Source organism: Jaculus jaculus, chromosome X, assembly GCF_020740685.1.
Source record: "Jaculus jaculus isolate mJacJac1 chromosome X, mJacJac1.mat.Y.cur, whole genome shotgun sequence".
NCBI classification, from domain to species: Eukaryota; Metazoa; Chordata; class Mammalia; order Rodentia; family Dipodidae; genus Jaculus; species Jaculus jaculus.
Window position 1 is genome coordinate 2753898 of NC_059125.1, and position 23682 is coordinate 2777579.

Sequence of the window (23682 nt, forward strand, 5' to 3'; positions counted from 1 at the left end):
TTAACCACTGAACTATCTCCCCAGCCCCATCTTTTTTTTACACAAGGTTTCATATAGCCCAGGCTGATCTCAATCTCACTATGTAGCTGAGGATGATGTTGAACTTCTGGTCCTCCTGCCTCCACCTCACAAGTACTGGGATTATAGGTGTGCACCACCCCATTGCTTATATTTTACCACCACACTCAGCACTAATTTTATTTCTTGTGATGCTTGGGATCGTACCCAGCTTTATGGAGATAAATTACAGGCCTTAAATTTTATCTGTTTTGCATTGGGGATTAAACTCATGCATGCTATATTTTAAGGGCTCTTGTGACACAATTCAACCAACTTGGAAGATCCAGGATGACCTCCCCTTTCCCAGGTCAGTGAATGAGCAACCATATCCATTTGCAACCTTACTTCCTCTTCACCATATAAGCCAACGAAGTCATGAATAAAAGAGAGCGAAATAAGAGTCTACATCCTTAGTCATCAGGGAAATGAAAATTCAAACTACTTTGAGATTCTATCTCCTGTCAAAATGGTTATCATCAAGAAATCAAATGGCAATAAATGCTGTCAAGGGTGGTGGAAAAGAGGAATGCTTCTCCATAATTGGTGGAAATATAAACTGGTATAGCCACTGTGAAAATCAGTGTGGAGGTTCCTGGGACCGCTAAAAGTATATTTCCCACAGGACCCAGCTAAACTACTCCTTGGCATATACCCTAAGGATTCTACTCATCACTATAGATATACTTTCTCATCCATGGCTGCTCTATTTACAATAGCTAGGAAATGAAACAAACCTTTATGCCCTTAAATTAATGAATGGATAATGAAGATGTGGTTATTTACACATGAATTTTATTCTGCTGTAAATAAAAATGAAATTTGGGGATGAAGAGATGGTTTAGTGGTTAAAGCACTTGCCTGTGAAGCCTAAGGACCTAGGTTCATTCCCCAGTACCCATGTAAGCCAGATGCACAATGTGGCACATGCATTTGGAGTTCATTTGTAGTGGCTGGCGATCTTGGTGTGTCCATTCTCTCTCTCTCTAATAACTAAATAGATAAATAAATAAAATATTTGAAAAAATGAAATTTTCAGGGAAATGAGTGGATCTGGAAAAGATTATACTAAGTAAGGTAACCCTGGCTTAGAAAGTCAAATAAACACCACATGTTCTATAACGTATATATAGCCTAGCTTCTAATGTTTATATTTCTGTGTGATTGGGAATAAAAGTCAGTAGTAGAGAGCAGAAAGGTAGAAATGGGCTAAAGGCGAGGGAGGAGAGGGGAGGGCTTCAGGGGAAGGCGTAGTAGATATGAAAGTAGAGGGCCAGAATACTGGGGGTAGAATAGTCAAACGGGTTAGGGGAAGGGATGGCAGAAAGAACAGGGTAGGAAGAAAGTTTATCAAAATTTAAAATGTTAAGAATAAGCCATATGGGGGCTGGATAGATGGCTTAGCAGTTAAGTGCTTGCCTGTGAAGCCTAAGGACCCCGGTTCGAGGCTTGATTCCCCAGGACCCATGTTAGCCAAATGCACAAGGGGGCGCATGCGTCTGGAGTTTGTTTGCAGAGGCTGGAGGCCCAGGCATGTCCATTCTCTCTCTCTCTCTCTCTGCCTCTTTCTCTGTCGCTCTCAACTAAATAAATAAAATAAAAATGAACAAAAAATTAAAAATGAATAAGCCATATGGAAACCCACTTCATTGCTAACTAATAATTTACATGTTAAAAAAGAGTTTGGGCAGAAGTATCCTGTGGAGATAGATAATGTTGTACCCAGAAGCCATAGATTGTTATTAGAAAAATTTCAGTGCCTGGGATGGGATACCCTCCAGTAAGTTGTTGGCCAGAGAGGCCCTTGATGCCCCCAAAACATTACAGGATTTTGCTAAGGTTCTTGGTTGCCCACCTGAACTAGATTAGAAAATCCTATTGCTGAAGACTCCACATGCTGGTCTGTAGGTCAAGCTGGAGCTGAGCTGGAAACCTCCTCCCTGTTGACTAGCTGTCAGGATGCTGGAAAGAGCTATGCAACCTCTTGTGGGAGAAAAGTCATCAATGAGCTTAGCTAGCTATGGACCCTGCAAGCTTTATGGCTGACCAGCCAGCCCAAATGTACCAACTGGTACAGTGGTAGTATGATTGTTACAGGGGAAACTAGCTGCTCTCTGTTAGGACTTGAGGTCCACTCCATGGGAGGGAATTCCTGCCTGGAACTGAACACTTATGACCGGGGAGGTCATAAGCCCTAGGAGGGTATTACTACTATTGTCTTGCTAAAGAGATATGTAATGCCCACCAAACTGCCCTCTAAACACTTATGTTTATGCCCATACATTAATGCTACTCTGTTTTGGTTAGAAAAGCTTCTCTTTTTCAGATTGTGGTGACTGCTGGAGTGACTCAAAACTCACCAAAGTGCTAAGAAGTGATAATGGAGTGTTTAGTACTAAGAGAGACATTTCTATTACACCCTCCAAGGCTCAGGTGGAGGAGCTAAAGGTAGGGGAGGAGTGCTTTGCAATACTGTCTTCCAGACACAAAGTGACCATGGAATTCATGACTTCACAGTTGCTGATACTACCTACACAAAACATGCATCTAGAAGGTAAAAATAATAATAATATCAAACAAAGAAGAGAGAATAGTTGGAAAGAATAAGGGACTCAGTGGATGGGGGGATTCAGGAAGGGGAAAAAGGAAGGTGGTGGGAGGGGATTGTGATTATGGTTTATTGTCTATATGAGGTTATTAATTAAAAGTTTTAAAAAATCATTAGTTTTCTGACAGGTCAGCTGAAAGGTGCCCACCCACCCTCCTTGAGAAAGGCTTATTCTTATTCAAGAGTATCAGAGAATTGCTTAAGTATTTCAGTCAGAAATTCAAATGACTTCTCAGAATAATTTAATGAAGTACATTCTCAAAAATCCATTCCAGGGCTGGAGAGATGGCTTAGTGGTTAAGTGCTTGCCTGTGAAGCCTGAGGACCCTGGTTCGAGGCTCGATTCTCCAGGACCCACGTTAGCCAAATGCACAAGGGGGCGCAAGCGTCTGGAGTTTGGTTTGCAGTGGCTGGAGGCCCTGGAGCGCCCATTTTCTCTCTCTATCTGCCTCTTTCTCTCTCTGTGTTGCTCTCAAATAAGTAAAAATAAACAAGGATGGCTTAGCGGTTAAGGCATTTGCCTGTAAAGTCAAAGGACCCAGGTTCAATTCCCCAGGACCCACATTAGCCAGATGCACAATATATAAATATAAAAAAAAATTAAAAAAAATCAATTCCAGATAGGCTTAACATTTCACAATAAAATTTATGTGAATGAGAAATGGTGATGTGATGTTAATATCTGTTGTAATCTTGTCAGGATTTAGAATTACCTAGGAGACATACATCTGGGCATGTCTGCTAAGATATATCAGAGAGATTTAACTGAGGAGGGAAGACACACTGGATGAAGGCTACACCATCCATGGGCTGGGATCCCAGAGTGAATTAAAATGGCAAAAGGAGGAAGCTGGCTGAGTACCAGTGTTCATCTCTCTCTGCTTCCTGTAATGTGACCAGCTGCCTCATATTGTCAGGATGAAGTGCACCCTCAAACTGTGAGCCCAAATAAACACCTCATTAAGTTGCTTTTTTGGTCAGGTAACTAAAGTAACTAATATAGGTGATTTGAGAATCTTCTTAAGAAAAGAGTAGCTGGGCATGTTGGTGTACACCTTTAATCCTAGCACTTGGAAAGCAGAGGTAGGTATCACTGTGAGTTCGTGGCCAGCCTGAGACTATATAGTGAATTCCAGGTCATCCTGGGCTCGAGCAAGACCGTACTTCAAAAAACAAACAAAAAAAAAAAAAAGAAAGAAAGAAAAGAGTACCCCCTCTTCTCCTTCTCCCAAGCTTCTCCATTTTCATCATTGAAGCAGTAAGAAGAGTTACAACTCAAAATAATTACAAAGAAAGTATTGAAGTAATCATATATCTTAACATCATCAGCATATAAAAATGTCCAGGGGAATTTTTTTAAAAATTTATTTATTTATTTATTTTTTTGAGAGCGACAGACAGAGAGAGAAAGACAGATAGAGGGAGAGAGAGAGAATGGGCGCATCAGGGCTTCCAGCCTCTGCAAACGAACTCCAGACGCGTGTGCCCCCTTGTGCATCTGGCTAACGTGGGACCTGGGGAACGAGCCTCGAACCGGGGTCCTTAGGCTTCATAGGCAAGCACTTAACCGCTAAGCCATCTCCCCAGCCCTGGAATTTTTTTTTTTTAATTTGGAAGAGAGAGAGACAGAGAGAATGAATATGGGCACACCAGGGCCTCCTGCCATTGCAATCTAACTCGAATGCATACACCACTTTGTGCATCTTCTTTATGAGAGTACTGGGGATTCAAACCCAGGCAATCAGGCTTTGCAAGCAAGTGCTTTTAACCACTGAGCCATCTCTCCAGCCCCTACCCTGTATATCTTTAATGTCTTATTTTTGTAATACCAAGTAGGTATTACTTCTTTTGTTTTCAGAGTGTAGGGTCTTACTCTAATCCAGGCTGACCTGGAATTCACTATATATTTCCAGGCTGGCCTGAAACTCACAGTTCTAACTCTGCCTCCCCAGTGCTGGAATTAAAGGTGTGCTGGTATTAGTTCTATAATAAAAGTGATGTAAAGGGCTGGAGAGATGGCTTAGTGGCTAAGCACTTGCCTGTGAAACCTGAGGTTCGAGGCTCAATTCTCCAGGACCCACGTTAGCCAGATGCACAAGGGGGCACATGCATTTGGAGTTCGGTTTGCAGTGGCTGGAGGCCCTGGCACGCCCATTCGCTCTCTCTATCTGCCTCTTTCTCTCTCTGTTGCTCTCAAATAAGTAAAAATAAACAAAAAAAAGAGGAAAAAAAAGTGACGTAAATATTTTTCATAGGACATCTAGTCAGATTTGGCAGGTAAGAGATGTATGTTCCTAGTGTCTCCCTTGAGCCCATTTTTATTGTCAAATAGCAACAAACTTATTACATGACCCAAGCATTCATCTTGGCTCTGAGGAGTGGAGGTATAGCAGTTTTTCTTCCTGCTTTGAGCTGCACCAGAATCCCCCAAAGGGATGAGGTCTGTGTTCTTGACTTGGCATATCTGGGATGGGGTCCAGGATGTGTGCTGCTGATTAGTTCTCATGCACTGCTGCTGGACACCACAATCCATAAGCCTCTATGGATGGCATGAGAAACAAAACTCCAGGGAGCAGAAGCCCAAGCTCAGGTCTGGCAAAAAAAAAAAAAGTCAACTTAAATGACTTTCTACTTTTGCCTCTGGGTGGCCTTTAGTTATTTTTGAGGAGATGAACTTGATTTGACTGACTCTATTTAATAAGAAGTGCTAGTTAGGGGTTGTGCCATATATTATTAGATGAGCACCTGCTTTAGAGACTTTTCAATTAAGTCCCATAGCCTCAAGGGCTTGACAATTCATCTGAGGTTGGCTGCCTACATTGGGAGCTTCACAACCCAGGGGTGGCTGTAGCATCTCACCCTCAGCTCATGCCACTGCTCTTAGTTTCTCTGAACTCTAAGGTGGTGTCATTGAGAGTAATAGAGGAGTCATTATTGCAGAACTGATTTCCTATTGGGAAGCACTAAGCGGTTATAATTGGAGGAGGGAATGCACTGGGTAAAACATCCCTACCCAGATCCGTAATCCATCAATCACAAATATACTGTTTGCATGTGTGCTGTGTGTATGTGTGTGTGCACATTAATATATGTATGGGTATACATGTATGTGCATGTGTGTGGGGGTATGTTTGGAGGCCAGAAGTCAATGTTGGTTATCTTACTCAATCCCTGCCCACCTTACTTTTTGAGACAAGGTCTTTTGCTGAACCTACAGCTTGCCATTTTGGCTAATCTAGCAAGCTTTAGGGATTCTTCTGTGTCCACCTCCCCAGTGTGGGATTACATGTGCATACTGTCATGCCCATCTTTTTACATGTGTGCTGAGAATCTGAACTCAGGCCCTCACACTCATATAGCAATCACTTCATCAATCTAGTCATCACCCTAGCCCTACAAATGTATTCTTTTCTGGCAGATTATATATATAAACTTTTGACCATTTAAGTGTACAGTACAATGGCATTGAGTGCATTTACAATATTGTACAACCACCACTACTGACCATCTCCAGAACTATTTCATGATTCCACACTGAAACTTTATGATTGTCATATACAAACACAGACATGCATTTATTGAGATATAATTCACAAATAACCCATTTAAAACATACAATTCAGGGCTGGAGAAATGGCATAGTGGTTCGGGCATTTGCCTGCAAAGCCAAAGGACCCAGGTTCAACTCCCCAGGACCCACGTAAGCCACATGGACAAGGGGGTGCACACATCTGGAGTTTGTTTGCAGTGGATGGAGGCCCTGGCACACCCATTCTCTCTCTCTTCCTCCCTATTTTTGTATCTCTCTCAAATAAATTAGTAAAGTAAAATATATATATATTTTTTTTTTTGGTTTTTCGAGGTAGGGTCTCACTCTGGTCCAGGCTGACCTGGAATTAACTCTGTCATCTCAGGGTGGCCTTGAACTCATGGCGATCCTCCTACCTCTGCCTCCCGAGTGCTGGGATTAAAGGCGTGTACCACCACGCCCGGCAAGTAAAATATTTTAAAAAATATATAATTCAATAGTTTTTAGTGGGGCTGGAGAGATGGCCTAGTGGTTAAGCGCTTGCCTGTGAAGCCTGGGGACCCCGGTTCAAGGCTTGGCTCCCCAGGACCCAAGTTAGCCAGATGCACAAGGGGGCGCACGTGTCTGGAGTTCGTTTGCAGTGGCTGGAGGCCCTGGCGTGCCCATTCTCTCTCTCTCTCCCTCTTTCTCTGTCTGTCGCTCTCAAATAAATGAATAAAAATAAAATATTTAAAAAAATAAAAAAATAGATTTTAGTATGTTTACAATTGTGCAATCATTAACACAATTTAGTTTAGATTTTTGTCACTTCAGAAAGAAGCCCCGCACCCATTAGCTGCCTCTTCTCAGTTCCACCAGCTGTAGGGGATCACTAATCTACTTTCTATCTCTGTGGATTTGCATGTTCCGGACTTTGACTACATGGGATTATAAAACAAGTTGTTATTTTGTGACTGGCTTCTATCAGTTAGCATCATATTTACCAGGGTCATTCATCCATGTTCTAGCCTGAAGCAATATTTTAGTTCCCCTTTAAAAATTATTTTTATTTGTGTGTATATATGTATGTATGTATGGTGTGCATGTAGAGGCCAGAGGACAACCATGAAGTGTTTGTGCTCTTTTTCCACCTTCTTTGAGACCAGGTCTCCTGCCATTCAAAAAAAAAAGCCTGTCAAGGGAGCCCTGGGGCTTTGGATTCTCCTGGCTCCTCCTCCCATTGCCATAGGCACTTTAGGATCACAGAGTCATGTTCCACTTTGCATCTAGCTTGATATGGGTGCTAGGGAGGTTTGAACTCCAGTCAGCAGGCTTTGCATGCCTTTAGCCACTGAATTATCTCCCCAGACCTTTTATTCCCTTTTATAGCCTCTTTTGACAAAATTCAAATTTGAATTCATTATCTCCTCCACATCCCCACTGCCCAACTGGAACTTCCTTCTCCACTTGGTTGAATTCTCCACTACCCACCTTCCAACCCAGCTGACAAAATGTTTCTTTCGAATCCTTCATTGTGGCTCCTTACCAAAGCAAATCATCTGCCTCACTAGTCTGTGAAGAGTGCTTCAAAAATGGTTCTAGAATAGTTTCTCCTCTTTTTCAATGTAAAGCCATCACATTTTTTGCCTATATCTCTGGCCTCTCTCTGGCTTCTCAAATTTCCCCAGTCTCTCTCTCCTCTAATCCTGTTCCACAAAGCAGAGTTCACCAATGACCTTCCGAAAATCAGTCTGCTTAGAAATCTCTGCTGCTACCCATTGCTTGCCTTCTCTTGTTCACACGAAAACTGGCAAAGATCACTCAGACTAGGTATTTGGCTGAACTCCTGCCCTTTTAACACAAGGCCCCTAGGAAACTATCTGTTTCTTAGGCTCTGAGCATACTTCCTTGTTCTTCCTTCCCTCTGTCTGCAATGCAGGCAAATTGTATAGCAGAAGACCTGGCTCCCATGAAACCCAGTCTGTAATGGGACCCCCTAAGCTTAACTTCTGATCATTCTGGGGTTAAAACAAAGCCATTTTACAAGCCAGTTCCTGTTGTTAAATCTTTAATACTGGTAGGATGAAAAGCTCCTTATTGTTAATCAGTTCCCATTTTATTTTTTGCATGTGTATGGTATGTACACATGTATGTATACATGTTCATATGGGTGAGTGCAATGCACATAGATGTGCAGTCACATGGATGCATGTGCATGTAGAGGCCAAAGGACAACCTTAGATATTGTTCCTCAAGTACATTATCTTATCTTTCTTTTTTCAAACAGGGTCTCTCATTGGCCTGGAGCCCACCACATAGGCTACACTGACTAACCAATGCAATGAGCCCAAGGAACTTCCTGTTTCTGCCTCCCTACCACTGGGATTATAGGTGCATGGCATCACAATCAACATTTTCACAAGGGCTCTGGGAATCAAACTTAGGTATGTCCTCAAGTTTTCAAAGCAAGCACTTTACCATCTGAGCTATCTCCCTAGCCCATAGTTCTTATTTAAAAAATTGACCTGGGGCTGGAGAGATGGCTCAGTGGTTAAGGCACTTGCCTGCAAAGCCTGATCTGAGTTTGATTCCCTAGTACCCACATAAACTAGGTGCACAAGGTGGCATGTCTGTGTGGAGTTCGTTGGCAGTGGCAGGAAGCCCTGGTGCTCTCTCTCTCAAAGAAATAAAAATATATTTTAAAAATTGACCTATTGAGATGGTTTATTCCTATGTTAAACATAAATTCTCTTTAATGTTAATCATATTATGAATGCTTATTTTACACATGTAATTTAACATGTGGTGCTTCTGGAACTTGTTTTATAAATATGGTAAATTAATATTTAAAAAATATTATTTCTTTATTTGAGAGAGAAAAAGAGGCAGATAGAGAAAGAAAGGGAGGGAAAGGGACAGAGAGATAATTGGCATGCCAGGGCCTCTATCCACTACAGAGAAACTCCAGACTCATGTGTAACCTCAGGCATCTGGCTGTATGTGGATACTGGGGAATCAAACCTGGGTACTTAGGCTACATAAGCAAATGCCTTAACTGCTAAGCCATCTCTCCAGCTCACAAATAAGTATTTTTAAAACTTTTTTTAAATTTTTTAATTAATTAATTAATTAATTTTTATTGAGAGCAACAGACAGAGAAAGAGGCAGAGAGAGTGGGCATGCCAGGGCCTCCAGACATTGCAAATGAACTCCAGATGCGTGCACCCCCTTGTGCATCTGGCTAATGTGGGTCCTGGGGAATCGAGCCTTGACCAGGGTCTTTAGGCTTCACAGGCAGTCTCTCAACCACTAAGCCATCTCTCCAGCCCTTTTAAAAACTTTTTTAAAAACAATTTTTATTTATTTCTTTGCATACAGACTGAGACAGAGAGGAGAGAGAGAGAGAGAGAGAATGAGAATGGGTATACCTGGGCCTCTAGCCACAGCAAACGAACTCCAGATGCATGTGCCACTTTGTGCATCTGGCTTTACGTGGTTGCTGGGGAATTGAACCTGGATCCTTAGGTTTTGCAGGCAAGGGCCTTAACCACTGAGCACTCACTCCAGCCCTATTTTTTAAAAATTTTTTATTGACAAGTCCATACATAAATATGGTGTACCCTGATCATAATTCCCTGCCACCACTCTCCACTTAACCCTTTCTTCTTTTCAACTAGTCTCTCTTCTATTTTGATGTTATCAAATTTTCCCCCCTCATATTATGCAGGTCTTCTGTAGGTAGTGTCAGCCAATGTAAGGTCACAAATGCAATGGTCACTTTGTATCTGGAAAATGGCATTCCAAAGCACTCCTCCTCATCCTTTAGCTGTTACTTTCCTTCTGCCACCTCTTCTGCAATAGTCCCTGAGCCTTGGATGATGTGATGGAGATGTCTCACTTATAGTGCTGAACACTCAGCAGCTACTTCTTCTTAGCACTTTGGTGAGTTTTGAGTCGCCCCAGTGGTCACCACTATCTTAAAAGAGAAGCTTCTCTAACCAAAAGAAAGAGCACCATTAATTTATGGGCGTCAACAAAAATATCTGGGGGGGGGGATTGGTGGGCACAATATATCCATTTAACCAAAGAACAGTGGTAGCTTGCCCCAGGGTTTACGGCCTCCCCAGCCAATGGCTTTTCACTAGGTTTTCAATACCAGGTATGAATTCCCTTCTGTGATGTGGGCCTTAAGCCCAGGCAGGGAGCCATTGTACAAGCCATTGTACAAGTCAGCCCATTTTGTCTAGCTGGCCAGCCCTGTAGATTGCAGGGTCCACTGCTGGTTAAGACTGTTGATCACTTTTCCCCCCAACAAATTGCATAGAACTTTCCAGCACCATGCCAGTTAACAGGGAGGAGGTTTTCAGCTCAGCTCCAGTTTGATTTCTCAGTATCCTGCAGCCAAAGCATGTGGTGTCTTCAGCAACAGAGTCTTACCATCTAGTTCTGTTGGGCAACCAAGAGCTTTGGCACTAGCCTGTATTGTTTGGCAGGCTTTATGGATCTCCCTGACCAACAACTTACTGGGAGGTCTTCTACCCTTGGCATTGAATTTTTTTTTGGTCTTTGGTTTCTGGCGCAGCACTGTCCACCCCCAAAGGGTGCTTATGTCCAAATCCTTTTTATTTTTTGTTTTGTTTTTCGAGGTAGGGTCTCACTCTGGTCCAGGCTGACCTGGAATCAACTGTAGTCTCAGGGTGGCCTCGAACTCATGGCGATCCTCCTACCTCTGCCTCCCGAGTGCTGGGATTAAAGGCGTGCGCCACCACGCCCGGCTCAAGCCCCCCCCTTTTTTTAAATTGGGTTTGTTTGTTTGTATTTTTAAAATATTTTATTTATTTATTTATTTATTTATTTATTGAGAAAGAGAGAGAGAGAGAGAGAGAGAGAGTGAGGAAGAGAGAGGCAGATAGAATGGGCACACCAGGGCTCCAGCCACTGCAAATGAACTACAGATATATGTGCCACCTTGTACATCTGGCTTATGTGGGTCCTGGGAAATTGAACCTGGGTCCCTAGGCTTCTCAGGCAAGCACCTTAACCACTAAGCAATCTCTTTAGCTTCAAACTCTTTTTTGGAACTTGTTTTGGTTATGCTTTTATTTGCATTTCATTTGTGAACATATTTTTCTTTATTTTAAAAAGGTTATATATATTTATATTCTCCTTCCCCCATTCCCATTCCACTGGGAGCCCTTCTCTGTGGGGTTATTGATATTTACTATGGGGTCATGAAAGCCTCAGCCAGTCTCTTTGGGGAGGAGGTATGGTACATCAGGCTAATTCCACCCACCCATGCTCTTATAATCTTTCTATTCCTTCTTCCACTATGTTCCCTGAGCCATGATAAACATGTTAGAAATCTTAGTGTTGAATTCTTTGTACCCTATGGATCTCAGTCTTGATGAGATATGAGTGACCACAGTGTAAGCTGCCCTCCCTCCCTCTCTCTCTCTCTCTCTCTCTCTTTCTGAGGTAGGGTCTCACTGTAGCCCAGGCTGACCTGGATTCACTATGTAGTCTCAGGCTGGTCTCGAATTCACAGTGATCCTCCTCACTCTGCCTCCTGAGTGCTGGGATTAAAAGTGTATATGTCATCATACCTGGCAGAGAGAGAGAATGGACACTTCAGGGCCTCTAGGAGCTGCAAACAAATTCCAGATGCATTTGCTACTTAGTGCCTCTGGCTTTATGTGGGTACTAGGGAATCAAACTTGTGTTACTAAACTTTGCAAGCAAGTCCCTTAAATGCTGAGCCACCCCTCCAGCTTTCAAGTTATAATAAAACACCTGAGCGTATGGGGTACATACATTCAAACTACCACAGATAATATTAAAGGTTATCAAAGTGAAGTATCATTCATTACATGTAAATTACAGATGTCAAGAGCAAGTTTTTTTTTTTTTTTTTTTTTTTTTTTTTTTTTTTTTTTTTTTTTTTTTTTTAGGTAGAGTCTTGCTCTAGCACAGGCTGTTCTGGAATTCACTATGTAGCCTCAAGCTGGCCTCAAACTCATGGTGGTCATCCTACCTCTGCCTCCTGAGTGCCAGGATTAAAGATATGCATCACCACACCTTATGACATTCAGTTTTTACCCAAAATGTTACTACCATTAAGCAATACAGTGGTGCCTTTTAAGTCATGTGATATCACCTTAAATGTGACAGGTCAGATAGTTTTCATGATCCAAATGCATTATCTATTCTGGTAGAAGTGAGAAATCAGTGGAACAAAGATGTTATTCAATAGAATTGTATTTCCCTAGAAATATTCATGCAGTAAATTCATAAAATTTAAAACATTGTATTAGCTATTCTATTAAAAATTACACTTGTAAGAGAGAGTCATGATGAGGAGTTATAGATGCATTCATGCCAACATTTGGTCTGGAATCTTGATATAAACTTCTCATGCTGGTCAGCATGAGTTTCTCAAAGGAAAATGAAAGGACAATAGAAACAATTCAAAAGACTTAAACAAGAAGTGAAAAAAAAAAGGAATTTTCACTCATCATTTAGAGAAACTTAAGATGAAAACTACTGTTTTGAATAGAATTGTCAAAACTTGGTTTAGTTAATACAATTAGGTCATAGCTCGGGATTTTTTTTTTTTTAAGTTGAGTCTTGCCATCAGTCTTTCCTTTGTGTTTAGTGTCAAAATTGTCATTGCAGGAAGCACATTCAGGTCAAGGAGTAGGAATACAGTACTTTGGATCAAAAAGGGAAAGGTAGGGCTGGGATATAGTTCAGTGGCAGGGCACTTGCCTAGCATGTATGAGGCCCTGGGTTTAAGTCACAGCACCACAAAAATATTCTCTCTGATAGGCCATGACTCAAAAGTTCAATTGGTCTGACTTTATCTGCATGAGGCTGACAAAACTATTCAATGAGAAGGCTAAGATTAAGAATAAGCAGTATGGGGCTGGAGAGATGGTTCAGTGGTTAAGGCGCTTGCTTGTAATTCCCCAGTACCCACATAAAGCCTGAGACACAATGTGGGGCATGCATCTGGAGTTCATTTGCAGAAGCTAGAGGCCCTGGTGTGCCCATATTCTGTCTCTGCTTGTAAATAAATAAAATATTTTTAAAATAATAAGTAGATAAGCAGCACATAATACATAAGACAAGATGTTTATTGACTTTCCCTCCCTTCTTCCCTCCAGAGTTCCATTACTAGTCTGCTGGGTTAAGTGTACTAGCCTCTGTAATGTCCAGGTAAGTCCACTTGCCTAATAAACAATGTTCAATGACTTTTGACTCATCATGGTGAGAATACATGGGTTAGCCAGCCAAGAGTCTTCAACACCAGGCTACCACAAGTCTAGCTCAGTTATTTCCATGTTGAAACATGCCTAGACACTTTCAGGGGCCAGAATGGCTGTGAGAAAGAATTAGGATGACTCAGAGATTCCAAGCTTAGTGAAGAGAGCCACTTCTGGAATGGGACAGACCCCAAACCAGTTCTTCTAGGGGATTCAGGGGACATAGTCCCAGTAGCCGTGGGTTAAGCCAGGCTCTGACTTCCAATGTTTGTCAACAGTAAGATCACATTATGAGGCTTCATTCCCCTGATTAGACCACAGACATGCGAAGACATGTTCTGAGTGCCAAATTAGATGAATGTTCCTGACTTCAATACTTTAGGTTCTTTTTTGTTATTTTTATTGATGTGAGAGTTTGCACGTATGTGCACACATGCATGCACAAGAGAGATGGATAGGGGGGAGGAGAGAGATAGAATGGATGTGCTAGGGCCTCTAGTCACTGCAAATGAACTCCAGACATCTGCACTGCCTTGTGCATCTGGCTTATGTGGGTTCTGGGGAATGGAACCTGAGTCTTTAGGTTTCACAGGCAAATGTCTTAACCTGTAAGCCATCTCACCAGCCCTAAATTCTTAATCTGAAGGTTCTTTCATTCCCTGCTTAGTCTGACATTGATGTCGCCACTGCTCCATCTCAGCAGCTGTGTGGATGAGCCTTCTGTCCCTTGGACCTTTCCTGTTTAGGTTGCTGACAACAATGAAGAGTATTTAGAAAGATACTCACCTTTTCCTATGTGATAAAATGGTAACATGCTGAATTTGAGAAGTTTTGTTTATTTTGAGACAAGGTCTTGGTATGTAACTCAGGCTGGCCTTGAACTCATGATCTTCCTTCTCTTAGCCTCCCAAGTGCTAGAATTACAGGAATGTATCATGGCATTTGGTTGAGTTTTTATTTTTTATTTTTTGGGGGGTGGTATTTCAAGGTAGGGTATTGCTCTAGCCCAGGATGACCTGGAATTCACTATGTGGTATTAGGGTGGCCTGGAACTCGCAAGCAATCCTCCTACCTTGGTCTCCTGAGTGCTGGGATTAAAGGCATGCACCACCATGCCCAACTCTGGGTGAGATTTTTAAAATTTTATTTCATAGACAGTGAGCAAGCGAGCAAGCAAGAGAGAAAGAGAGAATATGAATTGGTGCACCAGGGCCTCAGCCACTAACTCCAGATGCTTGTGCCACCCTAGTGGGCATGTGTGACCTTGCACTTGTCTCATCTTTGTGTATCTGGCTTATGTGGGATCTGGAGAATCTAAAATGGGTCCATAGGCTTCACAGTCAAGTGCTGTAACTGCTAAGTCATTTCACCAGCCCTCTGGAAGAGATTTTTAAATTTATATATTTTTATTATTTATTTATTTGAGAGTGACAGAGAAAGAAAGAAAGAGGCAGCTAGAGAGAGAGAGGGAGAATGGGCGTGCCAGCCACTGCAAATGAATCCAAACACGTGAACCCCCTTGTGCATCTGGCTAACGTGGGTCCTTGGAATCGAGCCTCGAACTGGGGCCCTTGGGCTTCACAGGCAAGCGCTTAACAGCTAAGCCATCTCTCCAGCCCTAAATTATACTTCTTTATTGACAACTTCCATAATTATAGACAATAAGCCATGGTAATTCCCTCCCCCTACTCTCCCCTTCAGAACTCCACTCTCTATCAGTTATCTTTTCATCCTATTATGATGGTCTTGTGTAGGTAGAATCAGGCACTATGAGGTCATGGATATCTAGGCCATTTTGTGTCTGGAAGAGCCCATCATTGTAAGGAGTCCTACCCTTCCTTTGGCTCTTGCATTCTTTCTGTCACTGCTTCCACAATGGACTTTGACCCTTGGAAGGTGTGACAGAGATGTTTCAGTGCTGAGCACTCCTCTGCCACTTCTCCTCAGCACCATGGAGCCATCTGAGTCATATCAGAAGTTACCACCATCTGAAAAGAGAAGCTTTTTTAACCAAAAGTGAGAGTGGCATTAATATATGGGCATGGATATTAAGATAAGTGCTTACTTAGCAGTTTGGTGAGCATAGTATAGACATTTAGCCATACACCAGCAGATGTCACACCCCTAAGGCTCATAACTACCCCGGTTGTAGGTTTTCAGTATCAGGCATGTATTCCCTCTTATGGAGCAGGCCTCAAGTCCAATTAGAGAACTATTGGCTTTCCCCAAAACAGACATGCCACTATTGTACCCGTTGGCTCATTTGGCCTGGCTGGCCACATTTAAGGCTTTTGCAGCAGTGTCCACTGTTGGGTAACTTCACTGGTGATTTTTCTCTCTCTCCCATGGAATTGCATGCAGCGTAGGTTTTTCCAGCTTTCTGTCAGCTGGTCTACATGAAAGAGGCTTTCAGCTCAGCTCCAGCAGGATTTCTCAGTGACCTTGCAGCCCAAGTATGTGGGATTTTAAGCAGTAAGGTCTTACCATCTATCCCTGGTGGGAAGCCAAGAGCCTTGGCAATGGCCTATAATGTTTTGGAGGCATCAGGGACCTCCCTGGCCAACAACTCACTAGAAGATATCCCATCCCTGGCACTGAAATATTTATAGTAACTAGCTATGGCTTTTGGGTGTGCCATTGTCCAAAAAAGTGGGTTTCCATATTACTTATTCATACTATCTTAGATTTTGATTAGCTCTCCCCCCACCTTTCCTTTCCTCACTCTCTTCCCCTGACCTCACTTGGGCCTTTCCACATCCAGTAATCTGTTATTTTACTTACATTTATACAATACCATCCTATTAAGTTTCCCCTCCCTCCCTTTCTATTCCCTTTCTAGCTTACTGGTCTCTGCTACTGAGGTTTTTATTTTTATTTTTTTAACACTTATTTATTTGCAGAGAGTGAGAGAGCGTATGGGTACACCAGGGCCTCTTACTACTGCAAACAAACTCCAGACACATGCACCACTTTGTGTTCCTGGCTTTATGTGGGTACTGGGGAATTGAACATGGGCTGTCAGACTTTGCAAGCAAGTGCCTTTAACCACTGTACTCTCTCTGCAGCCCCCCTTTTAAAAATAGTTTTATTTATTTTCAAGCAGAGAGATTTGATTTTTTTTTAAAGTTTTTATTTTTATTAGAGAGGGGTAGCAGGGAGAGAGAGAGAATGAGACAGGGCCTCTAGCCATCGTAAAAGAACTGCAGACACATGTGCCACCATATGCATCTGGCTTACATGGGTTCTGGGGAGTGGAACTTAGGTCCTTAGGTTTTGTAGGCAAGCACCTTAACCACTAAGCAGTCTCTTCAGCCTGACGTTTTATATATATATATATATATATATATATATATATATATATATATATATATATATATATACACACACACACACACACACACACACACACACACACACATCTTATTTAGAAATTCTAAAATATGACTAATTTAATTTAAAAAAGGTAACCCAGCCAGGCGTGGTGATACACGTCTTTAATCCCAGCACTCAGGAGGCAGAGGCAGGAGGATCGTAGTGAGTTTGAGGGCACCCTGAGACTAGACAGTGAATTCCAGGTTAGCCTGAACTAGAGTGAGACTCTACCTTAAACCCCCCCCAAAAAAATAGGTACTCCATTTATCATAGATGAAGTATGCAGGCAGGTTCCTATGGGCAAGGGGTCAGCTTTTGTCACTTTTGGGTGCACTAACTCGCAGTCTTCTGCCTTTTCAGGGGCCAAAGATCTAATTTCTCTTGTTTTAACTTTTTCTCTGCCTGTATGGCTCCATCTGGTTCACTATACTTTCCTACCACCAGATGGTGGAAAGGGAAAAGGAAACAACAGGCTGGTAAAAGAACGTGGTTGCAGGCAAGTATCTATGGCTGACAGGTGTGGTGGGGAGTGGACCCAAAAAGGAGCTTGCAAGTTGCCCAGGAATCCCCACGAACTCGAGTTTTCATTGTGTCACCCACTCAACTGTTGGCTGTCTAGATTTGTGGGTCTATATGGCTCCATGATGCCTGTTGGGGAGGGAACTAGTCTTTGTTTCTAAACCTGGATTAATTTCTGAGCAATGCAATCCTACCTGGCCCAGGCAGGGTGGGTGGTACGGGATAGGGAGGGTCTAGGTGCGAGGTGGGGACACGCAATCCACACCAGCCTCTCTGTGCCCTTCTCTATCCCACCACCTTCTCCGTTCAGAATTTGTAGTTGGCCAGCCTGCGTGCCCACGCTGCACCGAAAGGACCCGTTCTCCCCTCCCAACAGGCCCCTTGGTGCCTCCATCGCCCCAGGGTCACCTGTTAGAACTCAGCAGGTGTTCAGCTGTTCTTCACCGGTCCCGATCCATCCCCCCACCCCACCTGTCCTCAACCCCTCACATCGCCCTCTCTGGGCCCGCCCCTTTTCTCCCCATTTTCCATGTGCCCCCCACAGCTCGACGACCCCTCCCTCATGGACCCCTACATCTCCTCCGGTCTCGAGGAGTCTCGCGGCATTTCCTGGGGCGTTAGCCGGAGCCGCCGCGGATTGGGGGCGGCCGCTCGGAGCTCGGGCCCTCCGGAGCGGGCGGCGATTGAGGAGGAGGGCACAAGAGCCACCTCCGCCGCAGGGGCGCGCCCGGGGAGCCAGGCCGGACGCCGCTCGAGCCCCGCCCCTTTCGGGCTCCGCCCCCGCCCTGGTGGCCGCGCGTCCCCTGCAGGCGGAGCCGCGGGAGCATCGCAGCGGCGGCGCTGAGGCGGAGGAGGGGAGGAGTGCGAGCTGGCGGCGCGGCAGCGGCTGCCCGGCGCTGTGCTGGGCGGCGCTTTTTTTTTTTTTTTTTTTTTTCGCAATTTCCACTTGCACAGAGCAGGAAACCCGGCGCAGCCGGGCGCAGCGGGCCGCGATGCAGCAGCAGCAGCAGGAGTCGCCCCAGGGCAGTGGCAGAGGCAGCAGCGGGCGGCGCTGAGCGGTCACCGCCGTCACTGAGGAAGAAGTCGGCCCAGACGCCACCGCGTCCCGACGCCCACGTCCCGACCCCCGTGCGGCGATCCCTGGCGCCCCGAACCTAACGTCCGGCTCTGCCAACTTTTACGCTGCCTCGGCGGCCCGGTCCGGCTCGACGCCAATGGGTAAGTGAGGGTCCGCGCGAAGCCTCAAGCCCTTCTCCGCCTGGGGTCGGCGCGCCCATCCCAGGATCGCGGACCCAGGAAGGGCGCCCTAGAGCCGGGCCCCAGCGGATGACATCGCGCTGGGAGCCCTCACCAGCCTTGCGCACCCCAATTCACTCCCACTTGCTTTCGTGTTTCTGTGGAGCCCGCGCGGCGCCGACGGGAACCCGCGGGGGCCTGGGCAAAGGATTGCGGGGGGTGACCCCCGGGGCCGCTAGAGCTGAGGTTTGCAGGGGGTGTGGTTGGTTTTTTTCGGGTGGGCGGGGAGAGTTTTTTCTTGGCCATTTTCTCACCCAAGCTCACCGTTCTTTGCGCTGCAGATGCAGGTATTGGGACCGGGTGGGCTCTGGCCCTAGGTAGGGCTAGCAGTGCCCACCTGGCCCAGCCTGGGAGGGACCAGGAATGTGGGAATGAATCCCTGGAGACCGGTTGGATTGACTTTTGGTGCAGGCTGATAGGAGTGATGGAAGGTTAGGAACCGCCACAGTAGGTCCAGAGCTCCTTGTGCCCCCTCACCTTTTACTTCCAACCCTGACTCCCACTCCGCTGGTCTTCCTTCAGCCTGGCCCCTCTTCACTCCTTGATGCTCAAAGGCTACTTACCACAGCCTCCTCTAAGTCTACAGTCCTGGGGGGGGGGGATGGTGATCCAGTCCTTGATTTACTTACTAAACATAATTTCCAAGTAGACACCTAACATGACGTCTCCTGGGTCCCACTTGGTATAGACTCAATAGTATGGGAACCACCTTGCTGGCTAAATGAGCTAATTCTTTATTGGGTAAAGGACTTGTGATTGCCTGGGTTTTTAAGCGTTTGGTTTGCCCAGGTAATATTCTTACTAACAGCTAACCTCAATTTTTTTTATGCCTCTGGCAGATCATTTTTGGGTGTTTTTAGGCCAATCACAGGAAGTGTGTACATTATAATAAATCATACTAAAGTAAGACCTTTCTGTATTCAGGTAATAGAGGTTGATTGGGTACACCAGTCACATGGTAATAGGCAAGCAATCATAGGATGCGCATGAACATAGAAGCACAAGAGGAGAGATTTAACCCAGTCCTTCGTTGATCCACAAAGTTCAAATCCTATTTGTAGTCATTATCAAAACGGTTTTCCTTTTCCAAAGTGGTGGCAATCTGATGACCTCTTAGTTTAAGTGTTACTGTTTTTCCACAGTGCATTCCTACGATGACACCACTCCCAGTCTAAATTAGTTCCTTTCTCATATTACACTTTTTTTGTTGTTGGGGGGTTGCACCCACACATGCTTGATCAGATCACAAACTTTCGGGTATCTTTGCCTCCTGCAGCTAATTGGTCTGGAGCTTCCAGGAAATTCTCCTGTTTCCATCTCCCATCTTTCTGTAGGCATCCTGTCCCAGTTTGTGGATTTTACATTGGGTTTGGGGATCTGAACTCAGGACTCAAGTTTGTGAGGCAAACACTTTATCCACTGAGCATCTCTCCAGACCCTGACACCTTCTTTTTTCACAGCAGTGTTGCCTATTATAGTGTATTTATTACTTAACTCCCCTATTGGCTTAATGACCATGGAGATAGTGTTGGATTCTATGGTATTGCTCAAAACTGTTTTCTTTGGTGTCTGGAGCAGAGCAGGCTCTAAATAAATATTGAATAAATAAATGAGTAAGTGATTGAGTGGCATGAAATACCCCTAATCTGTGGAAGACACAACACTTCACTCACAATCTTGCTTTTGACTTTGATAGAATGATTTGGTTCATTGACAAGAATATATACGTTGGACCTCATGGTCACTTTAGTAACGTATTACTTTCTCCTGAGGTGGTCAGAATGCTATGATCAGCTTTTGTTTTGGATGGAGTTATGCACAAAAAGGAGATAGAGATGTGTGTTTGCATAGCCAGCCTGTGCTTTACAGCTTTCAATGGGAAGAGGACTGAATCTCCTTTAAGAGGAAAAAGACCTGCTTATCATTGAGATCTGAACTGTTTTTATTCTTTAGACTTTCCTAAGAAAAAGAAGGTGCTTCTGCAAATTATAGCCCCTTCAAGTTTCTTTCTTTTTTAAAAATTTATTTTATTTGAGAGAGATAGATAAAGAGAGAATGGGTAGGCCAAGGCCTTCAGCCACTGCAAACGAACTCCAGACACATGTGCCACCATGTGCCTCTGGCTTATGTGGGTCCTGGGGAATCAAACTTGGTTCCTTTGGTTTTGCAGGCAAGTGCCTTAACCACTAAGCCATCCCTCCCGCCCAGGTTTCTTTTTTTAAATCATAACCATTATGGGGGGAGGGAGCAGCAGTTAATGCTTAATGGTGCTAAATTAAAATAAACATCATTTAATTAATTATTAAAGTATATAATGGGATATAAGGTACATGAAGTAGCTTGTGGGTAAAGATCAACTGCTGTTTTCTAAAACAGCTGTATATTTGCAAAGAAATATAGATATGTAGCAGTTGATTCTGTATATTTCCCCATAGAAATGCCCAGTAGTACTAGGATTTTGTGTACCCACAGAGGCACAGCCCTTTCCCCTGAGTCTCTTTGGTTTTCAGAAGATTTACCAGTTTATCAATCGATAAAAGACTTGTATTCTTGCTTGGCCTGATAATGATTTTTCTGTTGATGGATAACACAGGAAAAATATATGATATAGTCTTGGTCTGAACAATAACTGAAAAGCATAAAATCCCTAATCCTGAAATAAAGTTAGTTAGCTGTGAAATGGTCTCTTACAAAGCCCTATGAATTGGGCTGGGAGATGCCATCAGTGTCAGAAACAGGGAAAGTCAACCCAAATCTGGGAAGACTGAAGGCTTTGTAAGTCAGTCAAATGACTTCTGTTTGAAGATTTCTGGAGTGACAACACAGTTTGGGGCAATATGCTGTATTAGTGTAGAGTATGCTATACTAAAGCTGAAGTGAATGTCACTCACAAACAAGTCTTGAGTTAAAAATGAAGGAAAGAGCTGACGAGAAGGCTTAGCAGTTAAGGTGCTTGTCTGTGAAGCCCGGAGATCCAGGTTTGATTCCTCAGCACCCACAAAAAGCTAGATGCATGAGGTGGCACATGTGCCTGGCATTCATTCCTTGCAGTGGATAGAGGCCCTGGTGTACCCATTCTCTCTCTCTCTGCCTCTTTTCCTCTCTTTCAAATAAATAAATAAGTAAATGAAAAAAAATTGTTTTTAAATGGAGTAAGGGTCTCTCACCTCTACTGTACATGACCTTTCTCCTTACGTATCTATTATGGCCTAGAGCAAAACCTTGTATTTTGGTTGTACAGATCTTGGTTGCTTCAGGTCTTAACTCCTTCAGTTGTTTTGGTATTATTGATATTATATCTTTAATATTTGTGTTTGTAGTTGTTTTCTTATTTTTGTTTATTTATTAGAGAGAAAGAGAATGGGCATGCCAGGGCCTCTAGACACTGTAGACTCACTCTAGATGCATGTGCCTACCTTGTGCATTGATTTCCATAGGGTCTGGGGAGTCTAACCCAGGTCTTCAGGCTTTGAAGCAAGCATCTTAACCACTAAGCCATATCTCCAGCCCTATAGTTGTTTTAAAGTGTGTTACATACAGTTGTCAGTATTGGTCTGTTTATCATTCTGTAAAATATTTATTGATCTTGGGCTGGAGAGATGGCTTAGCGGTTAAGCGCTTGCCTGTGAAGCCTAAGGACCCCAGTTCGAGGCTCGGTTCCCCAGGTCCCACGTTAGCCAGATGCACAAGGGGGCGCATGTGTCTGGAGTTCGTTTGCAGAGGCTGGAAGCCCTGGTGCACCCATTCTCTCTCTCTCCCTCTATCTGTCTTTCTCTCTGTCTGTTGCTCTCAAATAAATAAATTAAAAAAAATATTTATTGATCTCCTGCTTTTTGCCAGGAACAAGTGCATAGCTCACATAGACCTGCCAGCTTGGGCTTCTCAGTCTACTGGTGGTCTTGAGTGCAATGGTGGTGGCAACATGTGAAAGAAAAGGCGAATCTGATATAGGCCGGAGAGTCATGAGGATGATGTCTGTAAGGAGACTGAGTCATCACTGCTCTCTAGCCACATACCCTTAGGAATACACCTGGCGTTCAACAAGCTGGGGTTTTTTCCTCATTGTAGGGAGAACACACACCCATGGGGGCCATGTGCATCTGAATAAGAAGATGCATATGAGAGAGGCTGACATATAGGATTTGTACCTGTGTCACGGTGGTTAGAGGTATGCTTAAGGGAGTTAGGCATTATTTTAGGTTGGATGTTGCCTGGGCTACTTTGATGATTATCAACAAATATTCTCTAGAAATGGGAAATATTGGGGCCAGGTTAAATTTGGTATAAAAGCAATAGGCCTTGTATAAGCAGGTTGGAGATGTCTGGTCACACGTATGGTTTGGATAAAGCTCATGTTTTGTCTGTGTTCAAACATGTCATGGAGGGGATTTTGTGTCTTTCCTTTCTGGTCATAGTGGCCTTGCTGATTTCTGGTGGCTAGGGTATTGTTTCTGTTCAACAGCAGCTCCCAGAGAGCAGGACCATGTTCCTGTTTCTCAGCGTTAGATAAGAGATGAGAAGGTACAGTGAATAGGAGGTGGTAGGTGAGAATGACTCCCTTGAGTATATTTTGTGCCTACTTCCTTAATATCAGCTACTTTTAGTCTTGGACTTTTGTTCAACATTAAGCAAAATGGATAAATGAGAAGTTATACCAGGGGAAGATATGGAGTAACACAGAGTAAGCTGCTAAAATCTAGAAGTTAGGCTCTCATGGGAAAGATGCAGCACAGAAAAAATACTAGAAAATACTAGAATCCTTACAAACTTAGAGAAGGAAAGTCCATAATACAGCAGTTTTCAGAGCGTGGACCTTTAGATGTATAAATTCTCTGGTCCCATCCCACCAGACCTGCTGCATCAAGAATTCTGGGAGCCCAGTAGCAATCTGCATTTTAATAAGCCCTCCAGGTGGTATTCTGATGAATTGTCAAGTGTACACCACTTTGCCTTACAGAAGAGTACTCCTGGCTTACTGGAGTACCCAAGTCACTGTATTCAGAAGCAAGCCGTTCTGAGGGTATGGGGAGGCAGTGTTATTCTTCCTACCACACATTTTG

The 23682-nt window shown here is 43.8% G+C and overlaps 1 protein-coding gene across 4 annotated transcripts in view; it reads left to right on the forward strand.

Moving 5' to 3' along the window:
- The first annotated feature begins 18291 nt into the window (after window positions 1–18291).
- Sh3kbp1 (SH3 domain containing kinase binding protein 1) overlaps window positions 18292–23682 on the forward strand; it is a 446513-nt gene continuing 441122 nt past the window's right edge. Inside the window, exon 1 of one of the 4 annotated variants that reach the window (XM_045140550.1) lies at window positions 18292–18544. In XM_045140550.1, coding sequence (XP_044996485.1) covers window positions 18541–18544 — 4 coding nt within the window. In that variant the 5' untranslated portion in view covers window positions 18292–18540. The remainder of the gene's footprint in view (window positions 18545–23682) is intronic. The other 3 variants (XM_045140551.1, XM_045140548.1, XM_004667906.2) reach the window with 3 other exon arrangements.